We start from the raw sequence: 19,784 nt of genomic DNA, 5'->3' as shown, positions 1-19,784 counted from the left end.
TGGGAAGAAGCAGGGCTCTGAAGCTGCAAGGCCATTCAATGCTAATGCAACCTTCACACTTGCCTCCAGCAGACAAGGGTTCTTTCTCCCACCCTGGACATTATTCCACAGATACATAAACCCCATTTTCCTAGTTTCCAGCAGACCTCACAACCTCTGAGGATGCCTACTATAGATGTGGGAGAAACGTCAGGAGAGAATGCTTCTGGAACATAGCCTTACAGACTGAAAAAACTACTGCAACCCATATGGAAGCCTTGGACAACACATACAGAAAAATATATATTTTTCCCTTTTCTTTTGTTTTCCCCAAAGTCCAGAAAGTCTCCCCCAACTCCCTTTTGACATGCAAATCCCACTCCAGAATCGTAAACCTCGCTCACAGCCGCCTCCAAATGAAACTAGGTCTACGGGGAGGATGCAAAAGAGGAGAGAGTTAATGAGGCGGGAATTCGTGAAGGCTTGCCAAGCAGAAACACTGAGGCTTCTGTGCCCAGGGAGGGAGGTTTCCTTGGCCTCCCATTATGTTATTACACTAGAGTTGTTCTTCCTCCTCTCTTTACATCGCCATTGTTGACATTCTCCCCCAGGCTCCCAATTTAGAACCATTCTCAAGAAGTGCGGGAACAAGGGCAGCGGAGAGGAGCAGCGTTTCTTGGGACTGGGGGCTGAGTTCTGCCTTGTTTCAGAAATCGCTGCACAGACAGCATTGTAGCAAAATGCGACGTCCACAAACAAAACCAAATGGCATTTCCCCCCCTCCAATCCCAGGGCATCCTACCTTCTCGGTGGACAGGTCAGTTTCAGGATCGTGCTTCTTTTGCGTGAACACAATCGTAAACACAGCATGAGAACGGCTGCTGGTTTCGTTCATGTTGGTTGCGGCCACCGTCCTTTGAAAGCGGGGAAAGAAAAGGAGAGAGAAAAGTTCACCTCAGATTGAAAGAGCCCTCACTTTGAGAAGGCCTCAGTGTTAGTAGGCTTCAGTATGAGAAGGCCTCAATCTGAGAGAGCCCTCAGTAGGAGAAGGCCTCAGTGTGAGGTAGGCCTCAGTGTGAGTAGGCCTTGGTGTGAGAAGCTTCGATGAGAGGAAGCCCCAGGTTGAAGGCCATCTTCCAGAGTGTTACATCAGTGTTAACATCCATATGAAAGTTAATCTGTTTTCCAAGCACAAGCGAAGGTTGTTATGTATAAAAAGTGACTGTGTGAAACTTCTGTGTAAGTTCGTTGTGAGAAGAGGCTCTGTGAGAGAGAAGCTGTTTAGCTGCATGAGAAAGAAGCCCAGTGTGGAAGCAAAGAAGGAAGGATAAAGAACTTTGTGTTATGTTGTGTTATGTTTTTGTAAAGAGAGTAACCGTATTATTTTGCTATAAAGAAAAGCCTCCTATGGAAGAGATAAGCTAATAGTGTAAGGAGGCCTCAGTGTGAGATAGGCCTCAGTGTTAGTAGGTCTCAGTATGAGAAGGCCTCAGTGTTAGTTTGACTCAGTGTGTGAGAGAGGCCTTAGTCTGAGAGAGCCCTCAGTGGGAGAAAGGTTTCAGTGTTAGTAGGCCTCGGTATGAGAAGCTTCAATGAGAGGAAACCCCAGGTTGAAGGCCATCTTATTTATTTTTTTATTTATTTCAGATATTTGTATCCCACCCTTCTCAACCCCCCCGGGAGAGGGGACGACTCATGGCAACAATTCGATGCCACCAATGTACACATAATAAAAAACATAATAAAATCCAATAATTATATATATTTAAAACATTAAATCACATTAATTAATTAAAATCTTCCAGAGTGTTACATCAGTGTTAACATCCATATGAAAGTTAATCTGTTTTCCAAGCACAAGCGAAGGCTGTTATGTATAAAAAGCGACTGTGTGAAACTTCTGTGTAAGTTCGTTGTGAGAAGAGGCTCTGTGAGAGCGAAGCTGTTTAGCTGCATGAGAAAGAAGCCCAGCGTGGAAGCAAAGAAGGAAGGATAAATAACTTTGTGTTATGTTTTGGTAAAGAGTGCAACCATATTATTTTGCTGTAAAGAAAAGTCTCCTATGGAAGAGATAAGCTAACAGTGTAAGGAGGCCTCAGTGAGAGAAAGGCCTCAGTGTGAGGCAGGCCTCAGTGTGAATAGGCCTGGTGTTTTTTTTTTCTTTTATCACTTTTGGCTACTGATGTTGGGTCACACTGCTGCTGATAAGTTGTTCTGCTGTGCCTTTATTTGTTATTAAGCCCGCTCTGAAGAGGACGCTTTACACGCTCTCATAATAGACGCTCTTCCAGCATGAGGGATTAACCCATATATTGAGTTTTCGGGTGAGCTTTTGTACCGTCGCTTGATCTGCCACTCTAATTTAGCAACTTATTTTAATTCTCACTGCTACAGGGTTAGCTCTCTCTCTCCCCCATGAATTTGCTTTCAAGGAATGTAGCATGTCACTTCCTTTAAAAGGGTTTTAAAGGAGGCCAATTAAAAAATAACATTAAGAGGTATCATATGAAGCATTTCTTAGTCAGCGCAGCTGTCACGGGTGTGAAACTCAAGCTATTTGTGACGCCTCCGAATCAGAGGGAAACCAACCTTGCTTTGTTCCCGGCGTCCATGAGATCCGCAATGTCAGTGTAAGAAGTGACAGCGAGTTTGGAGAGATCCTCCACATAGGGCCCGAGCAGAGGGTGCTCTCGGACGCGCAAGTTCCCCTTGTTCTTCGGATTCAGCAAATCTCGGACTCTCTCACAGTAGATTTCCATGTAACTGACCTGTAGGCAAATGAAGGTCAGAATTTCAGTTGCGAAGGAACGCCCGCAACAAACACAGCAACATTTACATTGATAGTAATAGACAAAAGCTTATTTTATTTTAAACTTGTGCATATATCCAGCATTGACCAGGTTTCGTTGGGAAAGTGCCTGCCTACTTGCTTCCTTTTCCAGCTCTGAAAAGGCCTAGTTTTTCCCTTCTCCAGTTCTGAAAACCCACTTTCTCTCTTCTCCAGCTCTGAAAAGGCCTACGTTCTCTCTTCTCCAGTTCTGAAAAGACCTACTTTCTACCTTCTCCAGCTCTGAAAAGAACCCTTCTCCAGTGCTGTAAAGATATATGTTCCCCCTTATCCAGCACTGACAAGACCTATGTTCTTCCTTCTCCAGCTCTAAAAAAAACTTGTTTTCCAGCACTGAAAAGACCTATGTTCCCCAGCACCACCTATGTTCTCCAGCTCTAAAAAGAACCCTTCTCCAGTTCTGAAAAGATATATGTTCTCCCTTATTCAGCACTGAAAAGATCTACGTTCTCCCTTCTCCAGCTCTATAAAAACCTGTACGTTCTCCAGCACCAGCTATGTTCTCCAGCTCTAAAAAGAACCCTTCTCCAGTTCTGAAAAGACCTATGTTCTCTCTTCTCCAGCTCTGAAAATAACTATGTTCTCCAGCACTGAAAAGACCTATGTTCTCCCTTCTCCAGCTCTGAAAAGAACAATGTTCTCCATCACTGAAAAGACCTATGTTCTCCAGCTCCAGCTACGTTCTCCAGCTCTGAAAAGAACTATGTTCTCCAGCACCAAAAAGACCTACGTTCTCCAGCTCCAGCTATGTTCTCCAGCTCTGAAAAAAAAACCCTTCTCCAGTTCTGAAAAGACCTACATTCTCCCTTCTCCAGCTCTGAAAAGAACTACATTCTGCCTTCTCCAGCTCTGAAAAAGACCTACAATCTTCCTTCCCCAGCTCTGAAAAGACCTACATTCTTCTTTCTCCAGCTCAGAAAAGAACTACATTCTCTCTTCTCCAGCTCTGAAAATGCCTTCGTTCTCCCTTCTCAGACACTGAAGAAACCTACATTCTCCCTTCTCCAGCTCTGAAAAGTATCCTTCTCTAGCACTGAAAGGACCTACATTCTCCCTTCTCCAGCTCTGAAAAGAACTATTTTATCTGGCACTGAAAAGACCTACATTTTCGCTTCTCCAGCTCTGAAAAGACCTACGTTCTCCTTTCTTCACTATGAAGAGAACTATGTTCTCCCTTCTCCAGCTCTGAAAAGGCCTACGTCCTCCCTTTTCCAGCTCTGAGAAGCCCTACCTCAGAATGCATCCATGCCAACATGGCTCTTTCCTTTCTTCCTCCCTTCTCATCAAACACCGGTCACTTTCCTACTGACATCACAGTGTGCCACGTCCTCTAGGAACAGCCAATCCCTCACCTAACAACAGCCAACACGGTGACATACTAGAGGGCCACTTCACCCAACAACAGCCTTTGCTGTACAGGCACATATACATTCAGCTGGAAAGCAGTTAGTCATATCTTCACAAATCAGATCTCCAAATCAGGATCGAGCTCTCCTTCAGCCACTTGGCAAATCTTGAGTGGGCTTAGCAGAAGCATCCCATCTGTCTGTCAAGGAAGCAGGCCCCACAAAACATATGGAACAAATGTGTGCAGCGTCAGGCTATTTTTATATATAGGCGGCGTTTGATTCGTTCGCCAACTATGGACACACATCCTCCTCAGTGTGGACTTGGCCCAGAGCCTGGAAGCTGAGTGAACAGGACAAACTCCTTTGTTCAGACATCGTGTGGACTTCCGGTCACCCGCACTCTTAGGATGCGGAGGCCTGTGGCGACATTATGCACACCTGCATTGACTCTTTGGATGACTAAATGCATCAATAGCACAGGGCAAAAAGTGGCCGTACAGCTCAGCATGCCCTGCAGAGCACCCAAAGGCAGGCATTCCTTCTCTTCAAAGCAGCGGCTCCCAACCTGTGGTCCACGGACCATGAACTAAAATATGGTCCACAAAGCAAAGACCTTGTGAAATACAACTCCCAGGATGCCATCGCTTACTTCTTTTCCTTCCTTCTCTCCTTCTTTCCCCCTTCCTTCCTTCCTCACTCCCTCAGTCCCATCCCTTCCTCCTTTTCTTCCTTGCTACACTCCTTTCTTCTTGTTTGCTTTCTCTCCCCACTTCCCTCCTTGCTTCCTTTTTTCGTTCCTTCCTTCTCTCCACTCCTTCCTTTTCTTCCCTTCTTTCCCTTCCTCTCTCCCTCCCTTCTTCCTTCAGTCCCATCCCTTTTTCCCTTTCTTCCTAGCCCCTTCCTTACTTCCCTCCTTCCTTCTTTTCTTCCTTCTCTCACTCCTTCCTTGCTTCCTTCCTTCTTCCCATCCTTTCCTTCCTCTCTCCCTCCTTCTGTCCATCCCTTCCTCCCTTTCTTCCTTGCCTCCCTTCTTCCTTCCTTCTCTGCTTCCTTCTCTCCCTCCTTCCTTGCTCCCTTCCTTCTTTCCTTCCTTCCCTTACTCTCTCCCTTCCTTCTGTCCATCCCTCTTTTCCTTTGCCTCTCTCCTTCCTTCTTCCTTTTCTCCCTTCTTCCATGCTCCCTTCCTTCTTTCCTTCCTTCCTCAGTCCCATCCCTACTTCCTTTGCCTCCCTCCTCGCTTCCCTCCCTCCCTCCTCTTCTTCCTTCTCTCCCTCCTTCCTTGCTCCCTTCCTTCTTTCCTCCCATTACTCTCTCCCTTCCTTCCTACTTCTGTCCATCCCTTCTTCCCCTTTTCCTTTGCCTCCCACCTTCCTTCTTTTCTTCCTTCTCTCCCTTCTTCCTTGCTCCCTTCTTTCTTTCCTTCCTTAGTCCCATCCCTACTTCCTTTGCTTCCCTCCTTGCTTCCCTCTTTCCTTCTTTGCTTCCTTTTCTCCCTCCTTCCTTGCTACCTTCCTTCTTTCCTTCCTTCCCTTACTCTCTCCCTTCCTTCCTCCTTCTGTCCACTCCTTCTTCTTTTTCTTTGCCTCCCTCCTTCCTTCTTTTCTTCCTTCTCTCCCTTCTTCCTTTCCTTTCCTTCCTCAGTCCCATCCCTACTTCCTTTGCCTCCCTCCTTGCTTCCCTCCTTCCTTCTTTTCTTCCTTCTCTCCCTCCTTCTTTCCCATCCCTTCCTCCCTCACTTCCTTTCATCCCTCTCTCCCCCCAGCCCTCCATCCCTTCTTGCTTCTCTCCTTCCTTCCTTGGCCCTTTCTAACTTCCTTCCCTCCTCCTTCCTTTCTCCCTCCTTCCTGATTCCTTTGTCCTGTGTGTCTAAAACAGTAGTGAATGTTTGCTGTGTATGTATACTGTGATCCACCTGGTCAAAAAAAGATTGGGAATCACTGCTTTAAAGAGCAGGATATAAATACAACAACAATAGCAGCAACAGAGGAGTGGGAAAAGAAGAATGGATGGTCCAAAAATTAGGCCAGTGACAGCCATGAGGTTTGCAACTGAATTCAGCCCAAAGGTGGAAGGTTGGAAAATACTAGTAAATAAATCACTGGCGGCCATATTGGTTCATGCCTCGCAATGTATTCTGGGACAAAGAACCACTGGTAAGGCTTCTTCTCCAAAACCACATAGGTTGGACAACTCAGAGATGCTCAGTTTCCCGAGACAGTCTAGATCGGAAGCACAAAGAAACATGACAGCGCACATAAGCACACACCGTGCTCTCTTACCTCAACTGAGTAAGACATTTCCGCGTTGCTGTTGTCATTGATCTTCTCAAACAGCTCCTCGCAGAGCTATATAAAGAGATTAAGAGAACGTCAAACTACAACCATGTAAACAACAAAAACGGTGACAGGACGCCCGTGACATTTAATCTTAGTACTGTTCCAAATACAGGGAGTAGCAAAAAGGCCATTAATTCGTTCCCATTCATCCAAAACTCATTAGACAACCAATCCATTTGGCCTTGAGGCAGTTATCAACTGTACCTATAGCCAACTAATGTTAATCTGCAGTATTATTCTGGGCCCCAGGGTAGGAGAAATTCAAAACAGAAGTGACAGACCATACAAATTGAAATAAGAAATATGGGCCACAAGTCCCAGAAGGGCACGATTATATGAAATCTTCACTCATCCAGCTGCAAAACATTACGATCCCAGCTTAGTGTTCAAAGGATCTTTAGGAGGCTAGTTGTTTGTTTGGAAAAGGCTCCCTTGGCTAGGATTTTCAAGAAATATAAACGCAATCTGGGGGTTCGATGTGCCTTAAGCAACCTCATTAACCCTCAATTCCTCAGGGTCTCAGTGGTTAACTTCTTCCTGACTCTGCACAATGAAGAGCTGTCGGAAATATACATCTCTATGCCAAGCGCTTCCAGGCTGAACTCACCTGTGGGATGATGCCCGCCTGGTTCTCCTCCTGCTTCCCCATCATAGTATAAGATTTCCCGGCTCCGGTTTGGCCGTAAGCAAAAATACACACGTTGTAGCCCTCAAAGGCATGCAGCAACATCTCCTTCCCAATATCATTGTAAACTTGGTTCTGGGACGCAAAGCAAGGGTCTTCAGACTGAGGGAAAGAAAGGAAGAAGCGGTCAGTAGTTGAACAGGGTGAGTTATCTGAGAATGAAGTTGAATCGGATGTACCAGGTCCAAGAGTTAATGAGGGGAGTGAGACCTTGAATAGGAAAAGAAGCTTGTTCTCTCCTCCCTATGACTTCGCCTCACATATTTATATTTATTTGTTTATTTTGTTTGTTTATGACATTTATATGCCGCTCTTCTCACCCTCAAGGGGACTCAGAGTGGCTTACAATATATATATACATACAATATATATTATTAGCATAGTACAATATCAGTATTATATTTTACTATATTGTATTATACTATTATATTCTAATACTATTAGTAATATTACATGTAATATAAATATATAATTATATTATTGGTATTAGTATTATATTGCATTACATTATAATATTATATATATTATATGCATATGCAATATATTATATTACATTATACATATTATTAACATAGCACAGGAGGCATGTTATACATATCTCAGCCTTCTTTTCTTCGGTCTAAACATATTAATTGGATTACTTTTTACTGTGGATTTTTTCTTCTTGCTGTGGCTATGTATATTCCTAAATAAACTGCTTGCTACTATGTATATTCATAAATAAACTGATTGCTACAGCTGGTGTGGTGTTTGAAGTCAGAGGCGATTCTGCTCTGGGGGACGACAGCTTCTATCCTCGAAATATGTACTCTCTGCATCTTTAAGTACATATCACAGGGATCTAGACGGCCACTTCCAGTTCAGCCCTGAAACTCTGCCAAGCTGTGAACATTAACCAGCTGGTTCAGCTGTCCAAAGTTGACCTCCCTATCACTTTAAGTAAAGGTACTCACTAACTTGAAATAGCATCGAAGACCCTTAGCGCTATCAGATGCCTTTTGCAAATTAGCAGGACTGCAAGAAAGAAAACAGAAGCCCGAATCATGCACACTTCTATTTAGTTCACAACTTTTAACAAAGCTAGACAATCTCAGCACTCAAACCTGGGATTTCTAAACTTCATAACTCCGGAAATATCTGCAGTGCCAATGCTATTAAAATTCTCCCAGGTAGAGAGCAGGGAAGAGAAAATTGTGCAAAAAAGGAGAGCACATTACACCTGGCCTCGGAAAATAGGCAACGGTATTTGGCCACACAGGTTGCATGGAAAGGCCCAACATAATGTATGGACAGGGCACTTGGGGAGCAAGATACATATAAACAGGAGCACAGCTCACAGAAAGCAATACCCCACAGTCTCCGTTTGAGTGATTTGAGAGCAATGTCGAAACCCAAGTGAGTTAGGAAGGATACGGAAAGGCTGATGGAGGAGGCTTTCTTAGAGTTGATCACAAACCCGCTGCTTATACGCTCATCCTAAGCTAAGTGGTTAATTATTTATTTACGACATTTCTATGCCGCCCTTCTCACCCCGAAGGGGACTCAGAGCGGCTTACAATATATATATATATAGTATGGTGGTTGGTTTTTCACAACCACCATGTCAGACTACACAGAGAAGCCATTGAAATCCACAAGAAACATGCGGACAATTTCAACAGAAAGGAGGAAACCATGAAAATGAACAAAATCTGGCTACCAGTATTAAAAAAACTCTAAAATCACAACAGCAAAACAACAGAGAGGAAACAATCAGGGACATCTAATCACCTCTCAACAAAAGATTGCTCCAGCCACAGCCAGGCCATCAAATGCTAATCAAGGTGGTTAGTTGAAACATTCACACCTAGCTCCAACAGACAAGAGTTCTTTGTCCCACCCTGGTCATTCCACAGATATATAAACCCACTTTCCTAGTTCCAAGAGACCTCACTTCCTCTGAGGATGCTTGCCATAGATGCAAGCGAAACGTCAGGAGGGAATGCCTCTGGAACATGGCCTTATAGCCCGAAAAAACCTACAACAACCCAGTGATTCCGGCCATGAAAGCCTTCGACAATACTGTGTTTACGGTTGGTCTATTTTTGATGTTAAGCCACCAATCCAGATGTTGGAAATATACAGCATCTGGGAAGTACATAGTAGAAGGTATGAGTGTGGTAGAGGTTCTTTCTTTGGAGGCTTTGAAACAGAGGCTGGATGGCCATCTGTCGGGGGTGCTTTAAATGTGATTTTCCTGCTTCTTAGCAGAATGGGATTGGACTAGATGGTCCACAAGGTCTCTTCCAACTCTATGATTCCAGGATTCTATGAACTGCCCCCCTTTAATAAAGCTAAAATGCAAAAAGACAGAACTATTTACTTGGGCTTTAAGGATAATAAAAGAAATATGAATGGACCAGGACAGACTGTGGTAAAAAAAGCCCCAGATATTGGAAACGTCTGACCTGTTCTAGACTATGCCCATCAAGGGCACAACGGCAAGGGTTTGCCCTTCTTTGTTAACTGAAGCCTGCTTGTAAAATACCAAGGGAGTGAAAAGAAGATCCTTAGGGCGAAAGAGTCCAATGCAAAGGGGAATTGTGTTTTGCCATTTTGCTTGAAAATCAAAAAAGACACAAAAGGGTTTCAGAAGGAATGCAAGTCCAAAGATTGGAGGAAAGAAAGAGTGTTGTTATGATTTTTTTTAAAAAAAGAGGGCTTTCAAGCATGACATAATCTGAAGCATCAGCTGACAAGCAGAAATTATTCCCGCTCAAGGAATAAATGGAGCAGATTAACTCTAAACAAGATGACTGTCCCGCGGTGCTCTCTGTGGCAAACCAAAGTTACAACTCAGTTAAGAGAAGGAGGCAATATTTGAGGGGCAGGTAAAGTGGAGGAGCCCAATTTCACCTTGCTGGGGCAAGGGAATATTTATTAATATTTACATATCTTTGCCTTGTTTCAACCAGTTTCCATTTGTTGTAGGTTGGGAGGAAATACAGAAATATGACAGAGAGAGAGAGAGCAAGAGAGAGAGAGATGGGATACATCCGATGATGAGATAGATCAGGCATAGGCCAAGTTTCTAACTTGGAGGCCACATGCTAGCATGGAAGGGAAGGAGGAAGGAAGGAGAGAAGGAAGGAAGGAAGGAAGGAGAAAGAGGGAGGGAGGGAAGGAGGGGGGAAAGAGGGAAAGAAGGAAGAAGCAAAAAGAGAAAGAAGGAAGGAAGGAAGGGAAGGATGGAAGGGAAGGAGGAAAGAAAGAGAGAAGGAAGGAAAGACAAAAGAAAAGGAAGGAAGGAAGGAAGGAAGGAAGGAAGGAAGGAAGGAAGGAAGGAAAAAGAGGGAGAGAGGGAGGAAAGATGGAAGGAAGGACAAAAGGGTGGAAGGTAAGGATGGAGGGAGAAAGAGGGAGGAAAGGAAGAAGGAAAGAGAGAAGGAAAGACAAAAGGGAGGGAAGGACGAAAGAGTGGAAGGGAGGATTAATGGAAAGGAGGAAGGGAGGAAAGAGAGAAGGAAGAAAGGACAAAGAGGTGGAAGGGAAGGATGGAAAAAGAAAGAGGGGGAGGGAAGAATGAAGGAAAGAGGGAAGGAAAGACAAAACGGAGGGAAGGACGAAAGGGTGGAAGAGATGGATGGATGGATGGATGGGAGATAGGGAGGGAGAGAGGGAGGGAGGGAGGAGGGGAAGAGAGAAGGAAGAAAGGACAAAGGGGTGGAAGGGAAGGATAGAAAAAGAAAGAGGGAGGGAAAAATGAAGGAAAGACAAAATGGAAGGAAGAACAAAAAGGTGAAAGGGAAGGGGGCATTGAAGGAAGTAAATGGGGAAGGAAAGAGAGAAGGAAGAAAGGACAAAAGGGTGAAAGGGAAGGGAGGGAGGGAGGGAGAGAGGGAGGGAGGGAGGGAGAGAGGGAGGGAGGGAGGAAGACGGAGGAGAGGGAGGGAGGAAAGAGAGAAGGAAGGAAAGACAAAAGGGAAGGAAGGAAGGAGAAAGAAGGAGAGAGAGAAGAAAGGATGGACAAAAGGGTAGAAGGGAAGGATGGTAGGAGAAAGAGAGGAAGGGAAGGAGGAAGAAAAGAGAGAAGGAAAAACAAAAGGGAGGGAAGGATGAAAGGGTGGAAGGGGTGCATGGAAGGAAGGGAAGGTGGAAGGAAAGAGAAAAGGAAAAAGGGACAAAGTGGTGGAAGGGAGTGAAGGGAGGAAGAAAGAAGGAAGGAGAAAGGGTGAGAGAGGAGAAAGGAAGGACGGAAGGGTGGAAGGGAGGAAGAAGGAGGGGAAGAGGTTGGGGTCACCACAACATGAGGAACTGTATTAAGGGGTCGCAGCATTAGGAAGGTTGAGAAACACTGGCTTAGAGGAAGTGAAGAGAGTATTGTTCAATGTTCCCGGTGGGAATAAGAAAAATACTGTCTTGCCTTCCTAATAAACCAGGAGATTAAGACTCATCTTGCACTCAGCCACAGCCACTCCTAAAGGAAGATTTTCCTCTAAGAACAATTCAATAGTAGGAAAATGTTTGCTGTTTGAATTCCATTCCGTAGTTGCTTGGGCCAATCCTTCTGCTCTATCGCTTTGCACACACTTGTTCTTCACAGAGAGGATGGAATGTGATCCCATGATGGAAAAATGCACTTAAAGAGCTGATATGGCGTTTTGAGGGCTAAAACCACAATCCATTTCGGGAGTGAGCAGCTGCTTGGAAAAGACACCCAGTTCCCAACTCCAGTTGCAAGAGGAGTTTTGCTACACAAAGCAAGGCAATGCACTCTTACCGAGGTGTGGGACCAATAGGAGTAGTCAAAGCTGAAGGATTTGGGTGGCTCCTTGGGGTTCTTTGGGTTGAGAATACCTAGAGGGAATGGAAAAACACATTCATGACTCAAGAATTCAAGGAAAACGCAGGAGCAAGAATGAGAGAGTGTATCAAAACAAATCTCAACCGTAGCTGCATCCATTAGGGTATTCCTTCTTTTACCAAATTAGCACCCCAGAATATAAGATACACATAAAATAGTATATTATCTACATTTGGGCACATAATCAAACTGGGAAAATGCTAATATTTAACCTTGCTAGGAGCCCCCGGTGGTGCAGCGGATTAAAACACTGAGCTGCTGAACTTGCAGACTGAAAGGTCAGCGGTTTATATCTGGGGAGCAGGGTGAGCTCCTATTGTTAGCCCCAGCTCCTGCCAACCTAGCAGTTCAAAAATATGCAAATATGAGTAGATCAATAGGTACCACTCTATCTGGAAGGTAAGGGCGCTCCATGCAATCATGCTGGCCACATGACCTTGGAGGTGTCTAAGGACTTTAATAATAATAGAGTAAAATAATAAATGTAATAATCATACAGAGAGTAAAAAATAAATGTAATAATCATAAGGTAAGGTAAAGGTTTTCCCCTGATATTAAGTCCAGTTGTGTCCAACACCAGGGGTTGGTGCTCATCTTTCATTTCTAAGCCCAAGAGCCGGCGTTGTCCATAGACACCTCCAAGGTTATGTGGCTGGCATGACTGCATGGAGTGCTGTTACCTTCCCGCCAGAGCGGTATCTATTGGTCTATTCACATTTGCATGTTTTCGAACTGCTAGGTTGGCAGAAGCTGGGGCTAATAGCGGGAGTTCACCCTGCTCCCCGAATTCGAGCCTGTGATCTTTCGGTCAGCAAGTTCAACAGCTCAACGTTTTAACCCACTGTGCCACCAGGAGCTCCTGTAATAATAATAGAGTAAAATAATAATAAATAGAGTAAAATAATAAATATAATAATAACAATAATAGAGTAAAATAAAAACTGTAATTATAACAATAATAAATAATAAATAATAAATGTAATAATAATAATAATAATAATAATAATAATAAATAGAGTAAAATAATAAATGTAATAATAATTTAAAAAGCAGGAAAAAGTTACAGAGAATGAACATGTCAAGCTACACTGGGACTTCCGAATTAAGACAGAGTTTTGGAGCACAATACTCCTGACCTCACAATCGCGTTAAAAAACAAAGTTTGGATTGTTTGTTGATGTTGCAATCCCAGGTGACAACAGGATTGAAGAGAAAAAACTGGAAAAGCTGACACGATACGAGGATTTAAAGATAGAACTGCAAAGACTCTGGCACAAACCAATCAAGGTGATCCCAATGATGATCAGCACACTGGGTGCAGTGCCTAAAGACCTTGGCCTGCACTTAAACACAATCAGCGCTGACAAATTTACCATCTGCCTGCTGCAAAAGGCCACCCTACTGGGATCTGCACGCATTATTCGCTGATATAGTCCTAGACACTTGGGAAGGGTCTGACGTGTGATCCAACATAACAGCCAGCAGAGTGTCTACTGTGGACTCATCTTGTTGTGTTTCAAATTATTATTATTATTATTATTATTATTATTATTATTAGCCAATACATCACACAGTCCTAGACACTTGGGAAGTGTCCGACGTGTGTGATCCAATACAAAAACCAGCGGAGTGTCTTTACGGTATTTGTTCATGTCTCAGACCATCTCAAGCACCAAATCAAAGTTTAAGGATATAAATTCTATAAACCACTGGATCCAGCTTGGAGAAGGAGGGGACCCAAACCTGTTTACATGTGCCAAATTATGAATGTGCTTTCATGCCATAGGCTCACGAGGAAGCAAGCAGGCAGTCTTTGGAAGAGATCAAGGAAAGGGAAGGCAAAAGAAAACACACTTGCAGTGTAAGACATTCACAGCAAGCACAGAGAGGGAGAGAGAGAGGCATTAAAAATAGGTCATCTCGCCTTTGGACAATTTCTGGATGAGGGGAAGAGGCAAAGAGGAGGTGCTTCCTTTGAACTAAAATTAAACCCCTCCTTCACCCCCACACAAAAGCCAGAGGCACGTCAACCATGAACAGCTCAAGGGCTCCTGGGAATGGCTCAGCAGGCCCATTCAAGCCTATTTTGCGTTACAGTCTAAAGATAAGAAAGCCCCTGGACTACAGATTTGCTTTCAAAAGGCTCCACAAAAGCCTGGGGGAGGCAGTTAAAAGGACCTGGGAAAGGGCAACATATAAGAAATCTCTCCTATACATAAATATATGCCGGGAGCCCACATGGCGTGATCATAGCTAAGGCAGACAATTCCAAACACTTGCACCTTTGTCGGGAAATGGAATCCTGCTGGGAAAAACCCCTCTTATTCTCTGTTTATGAGAGTATTAGCTTAGGTATCTGAAATTGAAAAAGTCAATTTCTTAATTGTATACAATGCATAAGGTTGTGGGTGAACTACAACTCCCATCATGCCAGGTTAACCCCGAGAATCTCCTTTAGGACTTTGTTATGTTGGCCAAGTTTGCTCTAGACCCCTTGAAACTCCATCAATCCTTAAATTGTATCAAATGTATAAGGTTGTGGGTGAACTACAACTCCCAGGTTAACCCCCTGAAACTTCATCAATACTTAAAGGTTTGTCACATTGGGCAAGTTTGCTGTAGATGCATCATTAGTGGAGTTCAGTGTGCTTTCTGGCTGCAAGGTAAACTACAACTTCCACTACAGTGAGTCAGTCCCCTCAAACCCCTCCAGTAGCTTGAGTCAGTCATGGGGGTTCTGTGTGCCAAGTTTGGTCCAGGTCCATCATCGGAGTAGATCATCGTTTCTGTGGTTGTGGGTGAACTACAACTACCAAAAAGGAAGGTCGGTTCCCTCCAAACCCTTCCCATAATCAAATTTCAACATATCAGGTATGTGTGCCCAGTTTGGTCCAGATCCCATCAATGTTTGTGTTCACACTGCTTTCTGGGTGTAGGTGAAGTACAACTCTCCCAAATCAAGGTGAATTCCCCCAAAGAGCTCTAGTATTTTTTGCTGGTCACGGGGGCTCTGTGTGCCAAGTTTGGTCCAATTCCATTTTTAGTGGAGTTCAGAGTTCTCATTGATTTCAGGTAAACTATACATCCCAGTACTTACAACTCTAAAATGCCCAGGTTAGGTTGAGGGCATTTTGGGTTCTCACTGATTTCAAGTGAACTATACATCCCAGTACTTACAACTCTAAAATGTCCAGGCCAATCCCCCTCAAAACCCACCAGTATTCAAATTTGGGTCTCTCTTTTCTGGGTTGCTGTGAGTTTTCCAGGCTGTCTGGCCATGTTCCAGAAGCATTCTCTCTGACGTTTTGGCCACATCTATGGCAGGCATCTCTGAAGTGATGGGATCTGGACCAAACTGGGCACACATACCTGATATGTTGAAATTTGATTATGGGAAGGGTTTGGAGGGAACCGACCTTCCTTTTTGGTAGTTGTAGTTCACCCACAACCACAGAAACGATGATCTACTCCGATGATGGACCTGGACCAAACTTGGCACACAGAACCCCCATGACTGACTCAAGCTACTGGAAGGCTCTGAGGATGACTGCTAAAGATGTGGGTGAAACATCAGGAGTGAATGCTTCTGGAACATGACCATACAGCCCAGAAAAAAGATGTATTTTTATTCACTGGATGAAATTTGGCACAAAAACCCGATACGGCCACATCTGAATACTGGTGGGGGGGGGGGGATTGATTTTATCATGTGGGAGTTGTAGTTGCCGGGATTTATAGTTCACCTACAATCAAAGACCATGCTGAACTTCACCAACAATGGAATCAAACCAAACTTGGCACACAGAACTCCCATGACCATCAGAAAATACTGGAGGGGTTTGGTGGGCATTGACCTTGAGTTTAGGAGTTGTAGTTCACCTACATCCACAGAATGCTGTGAACTCAGAAAATGATGGATCTAGTGATTCTAGTCCAGTGATTCTAGCCATGAAAGCCTTCGACGACACTTCTCATTTTGCTCTCTTCTTTCTGCAAACAATAAAATCCACACACCAACTTGTTCAAACCCTCCATCAAGTTCAGAAAGAGAAAAATGGAAGGTAGGCAAAACAACAGCACCAGTCTATCCAGGCAGACGTTGTGCGGAAACAGTTGGGCAAAACGACAACCTTGTGTAACTGATGCTACTGCATGCATCACACTCATAATCCACTATCTCTCCAAACTTCCACCAATGCTATGAAGTTATAAGTTTGGGAACGAGGTCAGGAACCGTGGCCCCCGTTTTGGGCACAGACTGACTACAAATAGCAACGGCTGCTATACCACCTCTCCTCTCCGATTCTCTGCTTAATGGATCTGCCTTCTGCTGAGACTCTTAACTTATAAAGGCCGACAAGCAGGCCAAGCCAAAGATTAATATCGCTTACAGGAGGGCAGCATCATACAGGGGAGCAGGCATGCAGATCTGGGTAGCAACCAGAATGTCAATAAAAGCCAAGAAATCAAAATAGTATCGGTGAGCCACGGAAATCTCATCCACTGTAACTGGTAATACACTTTGACCAGCAGTAAAAACGAGAATATAGCAAATTAATCCTTTTTCTAAAAGGTGGGCCACATCCACCATATCTGTTTTTAACCTTTTCCCTTGAGCGGGCCATGAAGTGCAACCACAACGTGATTAAAGAGATGCAGAACAGAAGCAACACAGAATGTTATTAATCAGGAATAGAGAGGTGAATGAGTTGGTTGTCTCAACTGGCAGGGAGGGGAGAGCAGGCATTCACCACGAATGGCAGCGTGGTGTGCATGTGTGGGCGAGGGAGAGAGTGCAAGGCTAGAGAGAGGTTCTCGCCAGTGAGTCCCTTCAAGGCAGGGGAAGTTTGTGTGGGAAGTTTGGCCCAATTCTATCGTTGGTGGGGTCCAGAATGCTCTTCAGTTGTAAGTGAACTAGAAATCCCAGCAACTACAACTCCTAAATGTCAAGGTCTATTTTCCCCAAACTCTACCAGTGTTCACATTTGGGCATATTGAGTATTCGTGCCAAGTTTGGTCCAGATACACCATCGTTTGAGTGCATAGTGATCTCTGCATGTAGGTGAACTACAACTCCCAAATTCAAGGTCAATGCCCAAATTCAAGGTCAACTGCCCTCCAGTATTTTCTGTTGGTCATGTGTGCCAAGTTTGGTTTGATTCCATCATTGGTGGAGTTCAGAATGCTCTTCGATTGTAGGTGAACTATAAATCCCAGCAACTGCAACTCCCAAATGTCAAGGTCTATTTCCCCAAACTCCACCAGTGTTTGGGGAAAGGACGGGGTATAAATGTTCTAAATCAGTGGTTCTCAACCTGTGGGTCCCCAGATGTTTTGGCCTTCAACTCCCAGAAATCCTAACAGCTGGTAAACTGGCTGGGATTTCTGGGAGTTGTAGGCCAAAACACTGGGGACCCACAGGTTGAGAACCACTGATCTAGATCTATATAGTGACTTTAGGAGGCCCTCAAGGACTATCTAGATCTATATAGTGACCTTAAGAGGCCATCAATGACATCTATATCTATATAGTTACCTCAGGAGGCTGTCAATTATCATCTAGGTCTATATAGTGACCTTAGGAGGCCCTCAAGGACCAACTAGATCTATATAGTGACCTTAGGAGGCCTTCAATGACCATCTAGGTCTATATAGTGACTTAGGAGGGCCTCAAGGACTATCTAGATCTATATAGTGACCTTAGGAGGCCTTCAATGACCATCTAGATCACTGGTTCTCAACCTGTGGGTTCCCAGATGTTTTGGACTTCAACTTCCAGAAATCCTAACAGTTGGTAAACTGGCTGGGATTTCTGGGAGTTGTAGGCCAAAACACCTGGGGACCCACAGGTCGAGAACCACTGATATATATATATATATATATATATATATATATATATATATATGAGCCCTTCCTCTGGAATCCAAAATATCAAAAATATTAGAAAGGTATGCAAGGGAAGCCAGCCACCGTTCTCCAAACAAGCAACTTGCCTCCAAAAATATGTGGTCCTGAACACCTCTGAAGCTGGACATTCTTACCCACAGCTTGCTGTGACAATATTATTCAGGAGCCCAATCTTGATGCCCAATCTCGATGAATACAGCTATATAAATAGGAATGCTCCCTAAAACATAGCCTCTTGTTTCACCTGCAAAACTGCAGCAAACCTTGGAAGTCAGTTACTCTCAGCTCGCCACTTCTATGGCAACAGCCTTGAGTCTTTTCATTGAGAAAACGGCCAAATTGGAGGTGCATCTATTTTCACGTGGATTAAAATATTTTAAGCTGCCACCCTTTATTATTTAGATTGGTGAGAGAAAACAAGCAAACACTTAATACCACGACTGACGTAATCCACAACTACTCTACGCAGCACAAAATATCCCTAGGATATTTCATATTGTAACTAGACTTTTAAGTACAGTAAATACTTTGTTTGAAGGAAACTGAGAATCACAGTTATTCCCACCCCACTTTGCTTTCTACAACTTGGATGCACACTGCGACAGTCTAATAATTTAATTACAAAGGAAAGAGGCAACTAGGCAGAGAATCGCAGCAAAGGCCCACATTAACTGCTCATTTGTCAACGGAATACACTTGTTTATCTGATATTTCAAAGCACCCAATGTGGCAATTAGCACTCCTGTTTGCAAACCAACCCACACATGGCACTTTATTAGAACTAAGATTGCCGCACACTGCACTTGCCCTATAATCCTTACATATCACCTGTCACATCAGCACTTTTAATTCCTGTACCCTTCACACTCTGGCCCGGCCCAGTTTTATTGTGTTTTGGTGTATTGTTTATTGCTTGTTGTTTTGTTGTTTTAATATTGCTTTAATTGTTTTTAATTTGCTTTAGGTTTGTATTGTTGTGTTTGAGGCCTTGGCCTTTGTAAGCTGCATCGAGCCCTTCGGGAGATGCTAGCGGGGTACAAATAAAGTTAATAATAATAATAATAATAATAATAATGTGTCGTAACAATATATATATATATATATATATATATATATATATATATATTAGACTTGGTTGATAAAAAAAGGTTTAAAACTCATTTTGGATATAGGGTGGTTTGATTCAGAAAAAGAATTCTGAATTTTTCTGAAATTTTTTTTGGAACTTTCAGAAATTTCCGAATTGCTTTGTTAATGACGGACGCAATTGTGCAACAGCCCTTCTCCCTGCCCTCGTTCTCTGCTGCCCTGCTCTTCTCTTCCCCCTGCCCCCACAGCAACAACATACAAGTGGCTGCAAGGCAGACAGGCAACAGCTCTGCTCCCAGCCCTTCTCCGCTTGCCCTGCTCTTCCAAATGCTCTTCTTCCAACCTCCCTTCACAACCTCCCTTCCCTTTCTCTTTCCCCTTCCCTTCCCGGGCTCACAATGAGCCTCTGAGCCATGTGTGATGCAAGCTGCTTGCCTCCAAATGCTGAGTCTCTTCCAACTCACTTCCTGAGTTGGAAGAAAAATGGTGAGGGAAGCTTTGGAAGGGCAAAGGGTTTTCCGGTTTTCTTAAAAAATTCGAAATTACTTCAAAAAGATACTTTTTCTGACTTTATTCCAAACTACGAAGATTCTGACGGTACCTAACCATGCCTAATACACACACACACAAAGAGTCATTCCTCCATATCCACGGATTCTGCATCTACAGTTCAGTTACCAATAACTTGAAAGGCAATCGTCACAGGAAGCCTGAGCTCAGAAAGCCTTCAGGGCAGGACAGGTTAATT

General features: G+C 43.8%; 1 protein-coding gene across 26 annotated transcripts in view; it reads right to left on the bottom strand.

The window, feature by feature from the left end:
* Positions 1-19,784, bottom strand: part of KIF1B (kinesin family member 1B) — a 136,724-nt gene that overhangs the window by 92,593 nt on the left and 24,347 nt on the right. For all 26 annotated transcript variants that reach the window (XM_060758908.2, XM_060758911.2, XM_060758913.2 and 23 more), the window contains exons 3-7: positions 11,957-12,033; positions 7,120-7,299; positions 6,456-6,521; positions 2,569-2,747; positions 782-893 (exon numbers count right to left, since the gene is read on the bottom strand). In XM_060758908.2, coding sequence (XP_060614891.2) covers positions 782-893; positions 2,569-2,747; positions 6,456-6,521; positions 7,120-7,299; positions 11,957-12,033 — 614 coding nt within the window. The remainder of the gene's footprint in view (positions 1-781; positions 894-2,568; positions 2,748-6,455; positions 6,522-7,119; positions 7,300-11,956; positions 12,034-19,784) is intronic.

This window comes from Anolis sagrei, chromosome 13 (assembly GCF_037176765.1).
Source record: "Anolis sagrei isolate rAnoSag1 chromosome 13, rAnoSag1.mat, whole genome shotgun sequence".
NCBI classification, from domain to species: Eukaryota; Metazoa; Chordata; class Lepidosauria; order Squamata; family Dactyloidae; genus Anolis; species Anolis sagrei.
The sequence above is the reverse complement of the archived record's forward strand: the minus strand, read 5'-3'. Positions and strand labels throughout refer to the sequence as shown.